The sequence below is a fragment of the Euprymna scolopes genome, chromosome 10 (assembly GCF_053919585.1).
Source record: "Euprymna scolopes isolate OS-2025 chromosome 10, ASM5391958v1, whole genome shotgun sequence".
Classification (NCBI taxonomy): Eukaryota; Metazoa; Mollusca; class Cephalopoda; order Sepiida; family Sepiolidae; genus Euprymna; species Euprymna scolopes.
The window spans coordinates 100461318-100479472 of record NC_136491.1 but is presented as its reverse complement, the minus strand read 5'-3'; the positions used below and the strand labels follow the sequence as shown (position 1 = coordinate 100479472).

Here is an 18155-nt window from a genome sequence, read left to right as displayed (position 1 = left end):
CTTCCTGTCACCTGCATAATGTATCTTTCTCTTTCTTTTTCTTTACACATGTTTTAATGCGTGCATGCTGACAAACGTGTGCTTCTCTTCTAAACAGTTGTTCGCCTGTTTGCTTTACCTCTTTATAGAGTCTCTCTCTCTTCCCTTCTCTTCATTTCCTTTTTTCATGCAGATGGTAAGTAAAAAAAAAAAAAAAAAGCAAATCTCTCTCTCTCTTCATACAAAAATATTCACTTACAACAATTTCAAGCAAAGAAAATAAATAAAACAAAACATTGACGATTTCTGGCTCCATTTTAAAAATCAATTTTAAAATTCAAATATGAAATAAAATATGTAATCCAATTACATGATTACATAAAACACACGCACATACACACACACACATACACACACACATATATATATATATATATATATATATATATATATATATATATATATATATATATATATATATATATATACTAGCAGGAAGACTTGAAGCTGCCCAGAATTGAATGAAAATCAACAAATGTTCCATACTTCCATTACTTTTAGTGTCATCAAAATCGGTGAAATTACCAATTATTTTCCAGTGAAACTGATTGATTGTCTACTCTAGTTGGGAACTCATCACGATGCACCAGAAGAAAGCTGCACATGTCTCCCCACAGTGGCAGAGTCCACAATATATTGTAGTCTAGATTGTACTGCAGAAAACCTACTGTTGATTTTATAAAAATTATATAATAGCTTGAATTGAAGTTTAAAATATAATAGTCAAATATGGTTCAATTGTGCTCTAAAAAGGAACATTCATTTTGAACATGGCTCTGTCTTATCAAAGAACCTACTGTTGCTCGTGCAGTGATAAAATGTTTGAAATGCACCTGTAATGTTAAGCTGTATAAGGGGGTTAACTTTGTTCAAAATCAGACTGTCCCTTCTTTAATCGGATTTTTTTTTATCTTTGATACTTATCAGGAGTATTCTGATACAAACACTCCCAGACACATAAAGTACATCTGTGTGAAATTAAAAAAAAAAAAAATTGGCTCAATCATTTAAGAGTCCATAAAAAAAGAACTCTCACACACAGACATGTACACACAAAGTGCCTTCTGTATATACATATATATATGTGTGTGTGTGTGTGTGTGGTAGTTAACACCCCCACTGCTGAATAAAAGAAAATGAACCCTCCACTCCTTGATTGCAGCAAAAAAGTGCACATTCTTTTCTGTAGAAAACTATGTAATGATTGCATTGCTGAAATTCTGGTGTTTATATAAAAAAAGTGCAGTGTGTTATTATAACATATTTATTCATAGAAACATTATTGGCTACACGTATGTATATGCGTTCCTGTTGTGACTTTTTTAAAAATGCGGTGCCATCAGGTTAGATCCTTACAATGAAACGAGATTTTAAATAGTAATTCTTTTATACAACATCTTTCTGTTATTTTAAAAGGCTATGAGGATGGAAAATGAAATAAAATGAATGCATATGTAAAATATCACTTAACCCCCACCCCTCCCTTTTAAATTTAGTGTTTTATTTTTATTAAGATAAATATATATGAAATTCTCCCATTTGAGAACCAGACACTTTCAGTGGTACACAAACTTTATTATGTTGTCTGACAAGGACTTTTGGTCCTTACTGACCAATTGTCTGAAACATTAGCATTTTCAGTGTAGCGACTATGTAATATTTATCTATATAAATAAAAAAAATATTATATATAAAGTCAAGCTTTTCTCTTTTCATCATAATTGAGCTAACTCCCATCTGGCCCCAATTGAAATGAATGACTCTCATCTTGGGGAAGCACCATGTTTTAACAAGCTTCTTGGACTGACCTTCACCCCTGATTTGAAATGGAACACATACATCAAATCTGTTGCCAAGATTGCTGGAAAAATCACATATTTATGTAAGTTGTCATCTTGGTTTTAAGTGCAAAGCTAATCAAGTCTTAGTTAACATTTGAGTTCAAATGTTCTAAAAAGATTTTAGTCAACAAAGAATTTTCTGTAGTTTTGTTAATATTGGACACAAAATTCATGTACGAGTATATGATCCCAAAACAAGCAAAATACAATATTCATTAAAAGGGTACTATTTGAAAGAGTTAAAGCAAAAAATGATATTTACCTTCATGGAAAAAAGTAGCAAGTCTATTTTGGTAATGAATGTAATGTTTGATATTAGTTGCTTAGAGTCTGGAAGATATTGTGGATTAAATGTCTCGAGGTTGAACTGGTTGAGTAAAAAATTAAGATGCGGTTGAGGTCTGAAACGAAACAATTAAAACAAACGATGAAATAAATGGGGAAACGTGGAGCAGACAGTGAATTCCAAACGTTCTGCTATAAGCTAACATTTACTGGTGGCTACACTCTTAACTGTCTAATGGTTCACCCCTCAAAATGTAACCAGATATTTACTGGTTATTGGAAACTACCGCTTTGATACTCTGGGCATGCAAAATGTGCACGACCCTAAGTCTGTATGGCAACACTTTTTGGCTGGCCGTTTGTCATCAGATGCTGCTGTTGAGTAGCTAGGTGCTCCAGTGAATGGCTGGCATACTGCTTTCCTCAGCTGCAACTTGGTGTCAGGTTCAGGGTAGATCTGAAATAAACTGGGTTACTCTCAAACCAATATGCAATCAATAATCAATAACACTGGAGATCATTTCTTATGAACAAAAATAGTTATTGCATAAAATCATTTTGGATACAGTTCATACACAAAAAAACGTATTAGTTAAATATGGGGCTTCTCTCAGATTAAAGAAAAACAAAATGTTTCTGGATGCAGAATCCTTCAACTGAAATACAAACTCTTCAATTAACTTTCTTGGTCGGAGGAGGAAAGCTGATGTGTCCTGCTTCAAGCCCAGCAAGTGGAGTCTCCATTTTTAAAAACAATGGTTTTTATTAAACTCTAATTCCAACCACCTAACTTTTTGAGATCATTCTGTTTCCACCCCCACCCCACCCCGCACTATTCTCTCCCTCAACCTGTACCTTTCTATCTCCCTCTTTTCTCTCCAAATATGTACTAAATTTATTTATCTGTCCACCCACCTCCCTATATATTCTAAAGGTTCTTTGTGAAATCAATACCGATTCTCCCCCCCCCCCATTAGGGTTTATTACTGTCCATTACTGTCTGGGTGGCCAACCGTCTAGATACACAACAGCTGCGAGACCAAAGTCATCCCTCCCTTGATTTATGGTCCCCCTGCAGACCACTTTGGCGGCAAAAGTCTGGCTTCTTTGCATCCAAGTTCTTATAACCTTCTGATTTCATTAATTATCTTGAAATGCACTTTTCCAAAACCCCAGATAAACCAATCTCTTTCCTTATTTCTCTTGCTTCTAAGAAATTCCATTATCAAGTTGCCAAAACAAACTGATATTGTTTCTACATTTATCAACTCAAAGCTCGCCTAAATCTTCCTGATGGACTAAATTTTATGGACATCTGTTTTTTCTTGACCAAGTGTCTGCATGAACCTCTTAACCATACCTCATCCTGTCTCATGCTCATCTATCTGAGCAAGGTACATGGTGTCACCCCGAACCTTGCTACAATAGATTCTCATTAGAATTAGACTTTAGGAAGAGTAAAGCTTATTCTTTTATTGGCCAATAAGTTTAGAGGAGATAACTTGAATATAATCCAAGGGAAATCACTCTGATAAATTATGGAGCCAACACTCTTAATGTAACTGAGCAGCTGCATGACAAGTATGCAAATGACTAAACCAGTGCGCAAGGTGACGTCATAGTGGATGAAGAGATGGGAGCAAAAATTGTGGAGAATAAATGGTGAGAGAATCGGCAAGGCGTGCCAGTGTGAGATGAACGTGTGGCACGCGGGCGACGAGAGCGTTTTTGGGGAAGAATGAGTTTGACACGGTAGAGTTTTGTTAACTACACAGCGAACTAAAAGACTTTTAAAGCAAGATGCAATGTATTATTTTGGAAAGTACCATGAATAAATGGCTTTCATTTCAATTGAAAAATTCGAGTCAAATTTCTTTCCTTTTTTTTTGTTCCATCGCAACTGTCTCTGCATGCAATGTGTGGGTTCATGTTAACATGTTACGACAATGTTACATTAGTCATATGGACTAAAAAGCTCAAATAGCTTTCTACAGGAACAAGCTCAAAATCTGTATAGCGATTTCAATTTGCATAAAATGAAACGATCTAGCATTCACCAGTGGAAGTTGTAACATATGTAGAAAGAATGAAGGAACAAGCAGGATCATAATATGAATTTTTTTTTTGTATAGTCCCATCACTAATGTCTTCAGAATTTGTCTGAAATATCTATGTGGAATAAATTTATACTTACTTTCCAACCCATTCTCCTCCGAGATCAAAGAGATCATATTTATTATCAGCAGCTTTCATCTTAGTACTGTAGGTCCGACCACCAACACGATCTAGAAAATTAAAAAAAAGAAAAAGATATTTTAATATGTGTAATGATTCATAACGAGATTTTTTTTAAGACTTGGTAGCTGACGATTTTTGTTTTACCAAAATTTGGCTGAATTCTGAGACAGAAAGTCAAGTTAGAAGAGTTTTTATTTATTTCTTTTTTTAATTCTGGCTTGAATATATAAATTAGTACAAAAAAGGCACTTATTCAGTTTTACCTCAATATTTAAGCATGTAAAAAAACAAACAATTCTTTTATTATTGGAATCCTTCGATATGAGTAATTTGTATATTTATTTATTTACGAATTGTTATTCTCATCTCCATATTTGTTGTTTCACGCCGTTTCGGCCTACTATTCCTCTGGCCTTCGTCAGGTGGTTAACTGCGAGGGGATAGGAATGCTGAGTCTTAACTGTATCCTCAGTAATTACCGCCTTCCATAGTTGTTGTCATCTCACAAACAACTATGAAGATGAAAATAACAGTCCACAAATAAATAAATAAATCTACAATAAACAAAAAGCTTATTATGTACTTACATGTTAGGTTAAAAAAAAAAAGAGAATACATAAAAAATTATGCAAATTCATCAAGTATTTTGTTGTAAAAAAAAACAAAAACAAAAATAAATTAAATAATTGATTGTCAAATTCTGTCATCGGTCAATTTTCGCCTTTATTATGGTCAGTGTCAACGGAGCTCAAACTTTAACAGTTAACATCTTGCCTTTCCTTTTAACACGGGTTTTAAAAATGGATCCTAAAAGTTGGGCGATAATGATTTGATTTTTTTAAAAATTAAAAAAAAAAAAAATACTGGATGAATTTGTGTAAATTTTTGTGCATAGTCTGTTTTTTTTTTTTTTTTGTACATACATAATAAAGTTTTTATGCAATTATAATTTTTAAATATTGGAGTAAAACTGGATAAGCACCCAAATAAATAAAGCGTAATTTATTTATTTATTTGCAAACTGTTATCCTCATCTTCATAGTTGTTGTTTCACAACGTTTCGGCCAATTATTCCTCTGGTCTTCGTCAGGTGGTAACCGCGACAGGATAGCAATGCTGAATCTCTTAACTGTATCCTCAGTAATTATCGCCTTCCATAGTTGTTGTCATCTCTCCAGTTTTGACCAACTAATACTCTGACTGGCTTTGGATAGGATTCGTTTTGCCAGCCTTATCCAGTGCATTGTATATGTGTTCAGAGATGACTATTAAAATATCTGTAGCAGAACGACATTGCCTAAATCCATACTGTTTGTCAGAGAGAAGGTTAGCTTTTGCAAAATGGTGGACTAGTCCTTGATTAATTAAGGTTTCAAAAGATTTTAGCGAAGAGGGGAGTAGACTTTACCTTCCTTCACTTTCCCCAGCCCCATGGAGGTTGCCGTTGGGGCACTACAGATGACCTGTCAACCAGTTCTCTCCATCCTTCCCTCCGCATGTTTGTCCATTTTGTGATGGTGTCTTCCCATCTCCTCTTCTGTCTTCCTCTCTTTCTTCCTCCTCTGACTATTCCCTGGAGCACTGTCTTGGCAAGCCTCTCTCCTCTTGTTACATGGCCGAACCATTTTTTATTCTGTTTTTGACTTCCTCATTGGTTATGTGGTCTTTTTTAAGAGATGCCAAGCAGTTTTCTGAAGCATCTCATTTCTGAAACCTGAATCCTCTTCTCTAATCCTGCTGTAAGAATCCATGTTTCACAAACATACAGAAAAACTGAGTAGACAAGGGAATGCATGAGTCTTATCTTTGAGCTGAGCTTGATTGCTTTGTTCTTTTAAATGATGTTAAACTTAGCCAGTCTTGCAGCTGTCATTGCAATTGTAACTAATATTTCAGCTTTGAACCTTTCATCTGAAACTATTGCTTCCAAATATTTGAAATTCTTCACGGTTTCAAGCTTGTCTGTTTGGATTCCATTGTCACTATTTGTCATTAGTTTTTTTGTTTGCACTGATGTCTATGCCATAAGCTTCAGATAATGTCTAGTTGCCTGACCAGGTTCTCCAATTTTTATTCCAAGTCTGTGAGTCCATCAATATCATCAACAAAAATGCAGGTTTGTGATTGTTCTGCCAACTTTGCTGACTGTTTCTTGTCTTCAAGTGAATCTATCATAATTATTTCAAGGAAAACATTGAAGAGTATTGGCGAGAGCAAACATCCCTGTCTCACTCCAACTGTGGTTCGGAACCAGTCTCCAATATCCCTGTTGAGGTAAGCAGCACTGCTGGTCTTGTTGTAGAGATTCTGTATGATGCGGATGAGGTTATCATTGATGTTGTAGTAGTTCATAGTCACCCAGAGTGTTGCATGCCACACCCTGTCGAATGCCTTCTTGAAGTCTACAAATATGTGGTAGATAACACTAAAGATAACACTAAAGATAACACTAAAGATAACACCAAATATAAAATCAGTGATAGGTGCAACAACAGTCATTGGCACAACAACCCACGAAGGCCACAAATTTTGCTTTAGTAGGAAAGATGACAGACACGAAAGTGTGGGATTCCTTGTGCACAAAACACAGCTAGTACAGAGATTGGATGCAAACCAGTTTCCAGCAGGCTCATCACCATACACCTATGGACTTCACCTTTCAACTTTACAAATGTGCAAGTTTACGCACTAACCACAACACACTCTGATGAAGAAATAGAAGATTTCTACAATCAAATACAAGAAGTTATTAATTAAACACCAAAGAAAGACATCCTAGTCATCCAAGGGGACTGGAATGCAAATATTGGAGAAGATGTACATAGAGACCAATGAACAAGACTTGAAATTGCACAAATTTGTGACACTTAACAACCTCGAAGTGACCAACACATTCCATCCTCACAAAACATCTAGACGGTAGACCTGAACAGCCCAAACTGATCCCACCACGAGATAGACTACATTCTAGTGAAGTGATGCTTCCGTACATCAGTTAACATTGCCAGGATATGCAGCTTCCTCAGAGTGGACATTAATAATGTCCTTGAGTTTATCATAATGTCCTTACGCCTACACCGCAAGAAGATGAAGAAGAAACAAGGCCACATCAGAATCAAGTTTGATTTGGAAAAATTAAAAGACCCAGATGTGGCACAAGTCTTCGAGGACGGAGACTGATAGGGCAATAATTGAGAGGGTCAGTCCTTTCAACAGAATTCTTGTACACTGGTACACCAGAAGCATCTTCCAGTTATTAGGGAAGCAAGATTCAGCAAGGCATTTGCTGTAGAGTTTGGAAAGTATGGCGGCTAGCTCAGATAAGGCTCACATGCCTTGGAGGTGTTTAAGTTTTTTTTATCACGAACATAAGAAGATGTGATTTTCAGATCATGTGGCTTCACTCTACATAGGGAAATTAAGGAAGGAGTTGTTTGTTGGCTCTAAGGTGGAGTTGGATGTGAATTGCCAGGCAAACAATTCCTTCTTTTTTTTTTTTTACATGGTGGTCACCACTTATCAAGGCCCGGAAGCCACTCAGGGATAAGGGTTATTGCAAGGCCTGGAAGCCACTCAGGGATAAGGGTTAGTGTGGAGATTTAATGAAGTGTCTACTTAATGGGGCGGTTCATCAGGAATTTGTTTACGTTGGACTTGAAGACATCCAGGTTGTAGTCAGGTGGGAAGCAGGCAGACGGAACAGAGTTCCACAGGCGTGCAGTTCTAGGAAAGAAGCTTTGTTCATGGAATCTACGTTTTGATTTAGGCACATATAAAGAGTGGGGGAAATTTTTGACCGTGGATTCAGCTAGACGGTTGTTTTTCGTAAAAGATTGGAGTTCAGACGAGCAGCTGCCATGGAAATAACGATAAAACAAAGAAAGGCTCGCAACGTCTCTTCTGTGGGAGAGAGGTTGCAGGGAAGAGAAAAGGGCATCCCCCACTAAGCCACGAAGTCTATTTTGTACTCTGTCAAGGCAGTATAGGCTGTTTTTAGCAGCTCCTGTCCAGATATGGCAGCAGTATTCCATCCTTGGACGTACTTGGCTTTTTTATAGATAAAGAATTGCATCAGTAGTGAGATATCTTCTGGAGCGGTAAAAGGATCCCACCATTTTCCCAGCGTCCCTGGCAACAGATTTGATGTACGTGTTCCATTTCATATCAGGAGTAAAGGTAAAGCCCAGAAGCTTGTCAAAACATGGGGCTTCTCCTAGACGAGAGCCATCCATTTCAATTGATGCCAGATGGGGATCAGAGCGTTGATGATGTAAAGATAGAAGCTTGGTTTTGGATGCATTAAAAGTGACCAGCCACCTCTTCCCCCATTGTATCACGTGTTCAAGATCAGAGGAGAGAGAGGGAGGGTGCTATTAATATATACTCTAAGCCCATGCATATATCTATTCGAGTTCTTACGGCAGAGAGGGAGGTATCCTGTTATTTTAAAGTAGTTAGAGGGGATGTAGGAGAGTAGGTTTGTTTCACTTTATGCTAAGATATTCGGAGAATTTACTAAGAGGTAAGACTCTACATCATCTAGGTTACTACTAAGCCCACGGATATTTGTGAATCCGAGCCTCAAGGGAGGAGGCAAATTGGTTTTCTTTGTGTGATTTTGTTGTTTGATGATGATATTTGTTTGGGTTGTCATTTCATTATGTTTTTGTTTAATTTCAAGTTGGCAAGAGAGTGTTGGGCAAAGTGGGTCAATTTTGATGCTAAGTATACACACACAAGTGGTCCACTAGCAGAGTCCTGCCTAAAAGGTTGTAGCCTTGTGAAGTTTACCAGAGATAGCAGCAGGGTCTTTCCATGCACAACATATCCCAATATTGTACAACTGATGACAGAGCAGTTGCTCTAAGCACTACCAAAGAGTTAGGGCTCTTGTACTGTCAGTCAGAAACAGCAGCTAGACAAACTGTCAATCAGGTACCCTCAACCTCTCAGACAAGACTGGTCTGGACCAGATGAGTGAGCACAAGTAACATGCAAGCAAACTAATTTACACAGCCTGTGAGAGAAATAAATAAATTGGGGATAGGCGATGGTGTTCAATGTCCTAGTCAGAAAACAAATCAGGGTGGCTCTAGTGAGTCCCTGGTATTGTACCACTGTGCCTGGCTAATAGACAAAGAATGAGTGTGAAAGCCGGCAATAGGAAGAGACTATCTACTCCTTAAGCAATTTAGGTTTGCAAACCGGAGAATTTGTTCGAGCCACCAGTTTTAGGAAGTTTGTCGACCATGACCATGATCTACAGGTCCATCACATCGAAAAGAGTAAACATGCGCCTGGTTTCTAAATCAGGTATTTCTGCATCCCCACATGGATGAAAATATTACGTATCTTACTTTAAAGTTTTGCTTTATTCTAAATAAAGAAGCATAGTAGAGAGAGAGACTTCCCTCAAACATTAAGAAGAAATCGTGTATGCAGTAAATATGGTGAGAAATCTGATCTGTTTTTAAAATAAGTGAATAATAATCAGTACCTGGATATGTAAGAAAATACAAATCCATAGGCTTGAGCCCCTGGAGGGGTGTAGGCCATCTACAACTTTGTAGACGCTTTTGTAGCGAGGAGTTCTTTTTAAAGAGTGAGGGTGTTGGCCCCACGCCCAACTTTTCCAGAAAGTACATACAGCGCCTAGCCTACCTAAAGGGTCACCCATCTGGTACTGGCCAGGCTCAACGTTGCTTAACTTTGGTGATAGCTTTTTGTTGATTTGTTTGGATTTAAGAAAAAAAAAATCGAAAAATAGCATCTTTACTTTGGTAGGTGTTGATAGGGAGATTGTGAACACATATCAATGGAAGACCTCCCAGAAAGTTGACATGAGAACCAGAAATAATTTAAATGAATATTTATATTTGATAAGTAGATATTATTAATGATATAAACATATGTAACATCGATTCAAAAAGATACAGAATTCAGATATTAAGTATCTTACCTAAATAAAGTTCTTTTAGGTTCTAAACTTTAAAAAAGGATAAGTCTCCTTTACAAATCAGGTATTTCTGCATCCCCACATGGATGAAAATATTACGTATCTTACTTTAAAGTTTTGCTTTATTCTAAATAAAGAAGCATAGGAGAGAGAGAGACTTCCCTCAAACATTAAGAAGAAATCGTGTATGCAGTAAATATGGTGAGAAATCTGATCTGTTTTTAAAATAAGTGAATAATAATCAGTACCTGGATATGTAAGAAAATACAAATCCATAGGCTTGAGCCCCTGGAGGGGTGTAGGCCATCTACAACTTTGTAGACGCTTTTGTAGCGAGGAGTTCTTTTTAAAGAGTGAGGGTGTTGGCCCCACGCCCAACTTTTCCAGAAAGTACATACAGCGCCTAGCCTACCTAAAGGGTCACCCATCTGGTACTGGCCAGGCTCAACGTTGCTTAACTTTGGTGATAGCTTTTTGTTGATTTGTTTGGATTTAAGAAAAAAAAAATCGAAAAATAGCATCTTTACTTTGGTAGGTGTTGATAGGGAGATTGTGAACACATATCAATGGAAGACCTCCCAGAAAGTTGACATGAGAACCAGAAATAATTTAAATGAATATTTATATTTGATAAGTAGATATTATTAATGATATAAACATATGTAACATCGATTCAAAAAGATACAGAATTCAGATATTAAGTATCTTACCTAAATAAAGTTCTTTTAGGTTCTAAACTTTAAAAAAGGATAAGTCTCCTTTACAATAAAATACAAAAATGTATCAACATGGCGAACAGAGTTAGAAGGGGATTGTAAAAATACAAAATGGCCACTTGCCAATTTTTGGAGGGAAAAGGGGGGAAAAAAGACATTTAAGAAGAAATGAAAAGGAGAAAGGGGAGGAGAGGAGAAAATGATGATTTCAGAGAGGTGGAAGGAAAAATAACTGATTTCATAAAAACCAGGTGTTCGGTCAAATCAGCGCTATTTCTCTCTGGACAGCTAAAAGATACAGGTTTCCACCTTGTAAACTATTTAAAAAAAAAAAAAAAAAGGAATCTTGAGAACTAGTTCTGAAAATGGAAGAAAACTATTTGAAAGAATTTGATTCAGTTAAAAATCCTGCACTCAGAAAACAATTTGTTTTGCTTAGTTCAGAAAGCCCCAAATTATCTAATCGCCTTTTTTTGTACAAACTATATGGAGTTATTTCATGCAAATTATTAATTTTTGATAAGAAAATGATCTCTGATGTTTCGTTAATTATTGGCTGCCTGTTGATTTGAAAATGACTCGGTTGTTTCCAGTTCTGCCGGGATATACAATGCTCTGGCTACAGTGGGGAGAAGCAGCACATCAACCAACATCAGAGCATCTACGAAGGAGGAATTCAACCACAACGTCTGACAACAAACGGCCAGATGAGAGACCCGTCTGGTAGAGTCACAGACTAGCTAGCATGTTAACGGTATTGCCACACGGACTTAGGGCTGTTGCATGTTTTGTATACTCAGGGCATTAGAGTGATACATTCCAGTGAATGTCTGTTTACATTTTGAGGGGTCTAGCACTAGATGAAGTTAAAAGTGTTGCCACTGGGACTTAGAGTCAGTACACATCTTACCCATGTGTACAACCGCTCACACTGGATTACAATGTGTGTGTGTGTGTGTGTGTGTGTGTGTGTGTTTTCAATCTTCGGATTTTAACTTACAAATTGACCAGCTTATAAGGCTTTTCCTTGGATTCGTTCAACGCATTCCAACATGTAAAACAGATGCTAAAATTATTATTATTATTATTATGACGATTATGATATGATAATGATTATATGATTGTTGTGATGATTGCTATTATTATGATGACTATTATGTGGTTGTGGATGATGATGATGATTACTATGATGATTATTATGTGATGGTAAATGATGATGATTACTATGATGATTATTATGTGGTGGTAGATGATGATGATTATTATGATGATTATTATGTGGTGGTAGATCATGATGATTATTATGATGATTATTATGTGGTGGTAGATCATGATGATTATTATGATGATTATTATGTGGTGGTAGATCATGATGATTATTATGATGATTATTATGTGGTAGTAGATGATGATGATTATTATAATGATTATTATGTGATGGTAAATGATGATGATGATTACTATGATGATTATTATGTGGTGGTAGATCATGATGATGATGATAGTACATATATTTTAGGAGAAAATTTCCAAAATTCACTGGAACTGTCCATGCATTTATTACGATTTGTTACAACTTAACTATGTGATCTTGCTTAATCAATCAATCAGAGGCTTTGATATCGATCAGGTATAGGAGAGAGGGTACATTCGAAATAGTTACAGTTAAGTAAATCAGTTGGTCAAGGACAGTGAATTGGGTTAGGTGTGAAGAAGCTCCCTTCATGGCTTGCTAAAAGAAGATAATATATAGTTTCTTGGAAGATCTGCAATTAATTAACAGACCAGAGCGATTGGTTTACAAAAGAAATGAATTGACTATGTGAATATTCAGTTTATTAATACCTATTTATTTGCCTTCCAATGAGAATAAGCTTAGACACAAGGTCATTTTTTTTTATGTAAGGAGTATTCAGTTTTCCAAAAAGGAGCACTCTGGAAGGCAGAAAAATTAAAATTGTCCCAGTCAAGAAGGATCTCTCCTCTTCCGATTGGGAACAGAATAGATACTACACGTTGAAATATTTATTTGCAGAAAATATAAAAGAATGTATATTTTAAAAAAATTAGGCACAAGGCCATCAAAAGATTAGGGAAAAGAGGGGTTTGATGGCCATCCGTGATCTAAAGTGATAAAAAATACCTATTCTACTCTTAACTAGAATCATCTCAGTCACCACAATACCACATTTACTCTAGAAGCTGCCCTACTTAAGATAACCCTAAATATTCCACTCTCTCATACTTTTATTGTCATCAAAATTGGTGAAATCGCCTATTTTTTTTTTGATACAATTGATTGATTGCCTGCTCTGGTAAGGAATCCCCTTCATATGCCTCCTCGCAGTGACTTAGTTCATGATACATTGTAGTTTACACTGCATTGTAGGAAATCTGTTGATTTTTATAAGATTTTCTGTAAATAATGGTTTCACTTAAAGTTTAAAATGTAAAATTCAAGTATCATGATCAAATTGTGCTCTAAACAGTAAAAATTCATTTCGAACGCGCCCCTGTCTTATCAAAGAACCAACTATTGATTTTATGAAATTATTTTTACATAATCATTTGAACTAAAGTTAAATGTACAAAAGTCAAGTATCACGGTTCAATTGTGTACTAAAAAGAAACATTCATTTCGAACACATTTCTGTCTCATAAAAGAATCTACAGTTGATTTTATAGGCATTTACATGAAGCTACATCAAGAGGAGGTCACTTTCATATTCTCATTGGCTTTTTTAAAACCAAATTTCGTGAATCTGGCCAATTTTGAAGCAGTTTGGCCTTCAAAAATTGTGCAGACTGCCCGGAGTAGCAAAAATAGGTCATATTCAAGTCCTATATCAACAAATACTTGTCATAAATGCCATATAAGTAATCAAATGCAGTTCGTATTAATGTTAGTACTCTCATAGAGTTCCTCATTCTTTCGGCTGACAATCATTTCCATCTCATAACATTTATTCAAAAGTGACTCTTTGTTGTTATTGTTGCTTAGCATCATTCATTTATTTTGTGAGAATCAGATGATTATTGTTGCATTCGTTTCTGTGATATCTTTCTAGTTAGAAATCTTTCTAGAAAGACGTCAGTATCCTATGCCTCTATAAGGCCACCATTCGCCCATGTATGGAGTATTGTCATATTTGGGCTGGTGCATCTGCTACTAGTCTCTCACTCCTAGACAAGGTTCAAAAGAGATTCGCCAACCTAATAGGTCCTGAACTGTCATCTAAGCTTCAGCCTCTGTCCCATCGACGAAATGTAGCATTCCTCTGCCTGTTTTACAAGTACTTTAACGGTGAATGCTCCATAGAACTGCAAGCACTTATACCACCTCGACATAAATACCTCCAACAAACCCGAAAAGCAGCAAAATCCCACCCCTTCACAGTTGAGATCCCTAGATATAAGAAAGCCTTCTACTCCAGTAGTTTCTTCCCCAGAACCGCTAGACTTTGGAATTCCCTTCTAGGTTCCTGCTTCCCCAACTATACTGACATGTAGAAGTTCAAGTGTAACGTGAACCGACATCTTGCTGCCCAACTCCCCACATAGTACCCCTTAGCTTATGTACCTGATAGTAGCCCCCTACATCAAAGTGGCAATGTGCCTTGTTTGGGGTGAAAATGTAAAAATAAAAAAATAAAAAAAAAGGTATTTACGAGAGGAACCACATGAAGGTTGCCAACATTTGTAAGTGAAAGCATTTATGTAGAACGAACTGGATTTGAACTTGGCACACCCAGGTTGTCAGTCAGTGTTATTAACCACTTAACCACCGTTACCTCCCAGTAGCTCTTGGTCTTGATTAGTGGTGATCTAATAATCAAAGAATTTTTTTTTAATTCAATGACTATTGTATACAATCCATTACATATTAACTGAACACAACTTATTCCGACTACTCTCCTCACAATGTTCAATGGTGTAATCTCTGATCTTCAAATGCATATTGTCAAATTCATGAATCTGTGTGGAATTTTGACCTGAACCCTTTATTTAATCCCTAGGTGTGGATTGTTCTTGTTCTGTCAGCCATGATTGGGCAAAAGTCTTAAGTAATTTTTATTTTTATTTTCAGTATCAGGTGTAGTGAGGATTGGACCTTCAACCTCCAGAAGACTGTCACTTGGCACTGTTATTGTACTTCTGTTATGTCACATGTCACATGAATTTCAGAGTTTGACAAGACACACCTGAAGAAGGTTGGAGGTTACATTGGCCGAAACATTGTTAGAATAGCATCCAAGATGAGAATAATAGTTTGAACAATCCAAATACAAAATTTCAATTCTCATTTCAAACATTTCTTATCTATAGCCGTGAAAAGGAATTGTGAATTAATTGTCCAGAACAAATCTGATGGAATTTGGACTTGACATAACCGATTCTATAGACCACAATAGTATCCATTAGGCCAATAAAACATCCACGTCAACCTAAAAAGAATGTTCCAGAATATTTAACGCTAGCAGCACCTATGGAAATTCCACTGAATGAGAAATATATTGAATCAACAACTATATGTTTTGATAAAGCTGATGTGTTTTTGGATAGCGACAAAAATTAATTCTTTTTGAAAAAAAAAAAAAATAACACGCAACAAATATAAGTTTATTAACATTGCTATGAAAATAATGTCCATTGTATTTTAAATATAGAACTGATGCAAATGAGATAAATTAATAAGCACTAATAAATGCCCACAAAGTAATATTGTGATATATAGTTCAATACAAATAATAAAATCACATTGTTATAGACAATCTTTAATTTACTCCTTCAGTCCAGCACCTCTTAGCAGATAATGTTGTTTTCTTTATCTGTTTCTTTCAAATGTTTCCTTCATTTACGTAACATTTCTCTGACTTCTTTCTTCAGTGAAGAACCGCTGCACATCGAAATTACTGCAGGTTCCTTTCTCACACTTTTACAACAACGATCATATATTATTACTATAATGATATTTGAAAACGAGGCTGCATCAAAAGGAGGTCACTCTCATATTCTTGTTCAAAGTTTCCAGATTGGCCTTTTAAAAGCCAAATTTTCCAGATTTGGCCTTTTTTGAAGCAGTTTAGCCTAAAAAAATTGTATTTGGCCTTTTTGCAAATCATATTTCATATATTCTTTCTTCAGTGAAGAACCGCTGCAGGTTCCTTTCTCACACTTTTACAACAATGATCATATATTATTACTATAACTAGCGGGGGTACCCGGCGTTGCCCGAGTGTTTGTTTCCGGGACGGGGGGGGGAGTTTTAAAAAATGTTATGGTAGGTAAGTAGGAAGGATCAAACCCGGAGTCATGAGTAAAAGTAGGAAAATAAAGTGTGAAAAAAAAAAAAAAACAAAAAAAAAACATCTGCAACGTTAACAGTTCGGCCACCAAGAAAAGTCCATTCCAGTTGTTTAGGGGAAAAAAAAAAAAAAAAAAAAACGACTACGGTAGGTCGGCGCGAACGTGAAAATATAATGTGAATTGTCCAGCATGCTAACCACTACGCCACAGAGCACTGCAGCTTAGTTTAGTGATTTTAAATAACTTCACATGAAAGAACTACGAAGCCAAACCGGTGTTCTCTTCTGAACTGTTCCTTGTGAACGATCCCCAAACGGTGTTAAGTGGTGGCAGGGGGAGGAGGAATTTATTAGAGAGAAAATATTTTACCACTTCCATTGATCTTAACCAATTTTGGCCGTGACTTCTCAGCAGAAAAAGTATAGAAATCTAAGATTATCGAGGAATTTGAGAAATAATAAGCCTATAACACACCTCAGATATTGTTCTGCCGTTTGTGCATATTATATTTGCATGAAATATCTTGATTTTTAATCCTATTAAGGTCAAAATCCGACGGGAAAAAATGAGTTCATTTTATTTATATAGAGAAGAGAAGAGAAGAGATGATATTTGAAAACGAGGCTACATAAAGAGGCGGTCCCAGGGTTGCCAGATTGGCCTTTTTAAAACCAAAATTTGTAAATTTGACCAATTTTGAAGCAGTTTGGCCTTCAAATATTGTATTTGGTTGGTTGGTTGTTTTTGTTTTACGGCATATCAACCCTTTTCAGGTTATTTAATGCCGAATCCAAAGATTTTAAAGAAAAATATTTTTAATAGAATATATTTGTTGTTTTCATGTCGGTTTTTATTTAACCCATAGTTGGGACCCTAACAGGTACTACCACTCCGGGTCAGAGTGGACCTGGGAGCAATGGTAATTAAAGGGTGGCTCCACACTCCCCAAAGCTCACAAGCTGGGGCCTCACCACTGGATATAGTTTAAGGTCATATCCAGGACCCCCATTGAGGGACTTTTACCCTCTGCAGGGGGGCAGTCGGCGTATTCTAAAGCCCCACCGACAGGGCCAGATTATTGTATTTGGTATTTTTGAAAGTGTAACATATGGAAGGAACAAAGGAAGGAACTAGCAGAACTACTAGAATATATATATATATAGATAGATTAGAGTCAAGATCTCTTACCTGGTATAATACTTCAACTAGTATGATTTTTTTTTCTTTCTTTTGCTCTTAATCAGAAAAATGTGAGATTATGGATAGTGAATCAACACTTAAAACATGATAATCCAGATTACCTTGTCTAATCCATAGGCGGTCACAAGGAGGGAGGGAGGGGGGGGGAGGTGACCGGGCAAATAAGATAATCAGAATAAAATAAAAATAAAAAAATCTTAATCCAATTCTATGCAATAAAAGACTGATTATATTTGTCACTAATCTGACATTTTATACACATTTTTTGCAATTATATACGATATTTGACTGGATTGGGTTCCTTGTTTTGTTTTACGGTATATCAACCATATCCAGGTTATTTAATGCCACATCCAGTCATTTTGATAAAAGTTTTCATGCGGCATTCTTTATATCTTCGAATATTTATTCATGATATTTGTTTGTTTGTTTGTTTTTTAATGGTTATTTAATGTCAGATTTGTTCAACCTTGATTGCCCTTTGGAGCCCGTGGCATAGTGGATAGAGATGTAGGAATATCCAAGATTCCAAGTGAGCATTGTCTGGAGGTAGCGATTTCAATCCCACCCAAA

General features: G+C 36.2%; 1 protein-coding gene across 2 annotated transcripts in view; it reads right to left on the bottom strand.

The window, feature by feature from the left end:
• The window catches only part of LOC145286171 (putative flavin-containing monoamine oxidase A), a 95744-nt gene that overhangs the window by 23163 nt on the left and 54426 nt on the right, over positions 1–18155 (bottom strand). Inside the window, exons 2-3 of one of the 2 annotated variants that reach the window (XM_080134955.1) lie at positions 4360–4450; positions 2143–2281 (exon numbers count right to left, since the gene is read on the bottom strand). In XM_080134955.1, the coding sequence (XP_079991081.1) occupies positions 2143–2281; positions 4360–4450 (230 nt within the window). The remainder of the gene's footprint in view (positions 1–2142; positions 2282–4359; positions 4451–18155) is intronic. The other variant, XM_080134956.1, reaches the window with a different exon arrangement.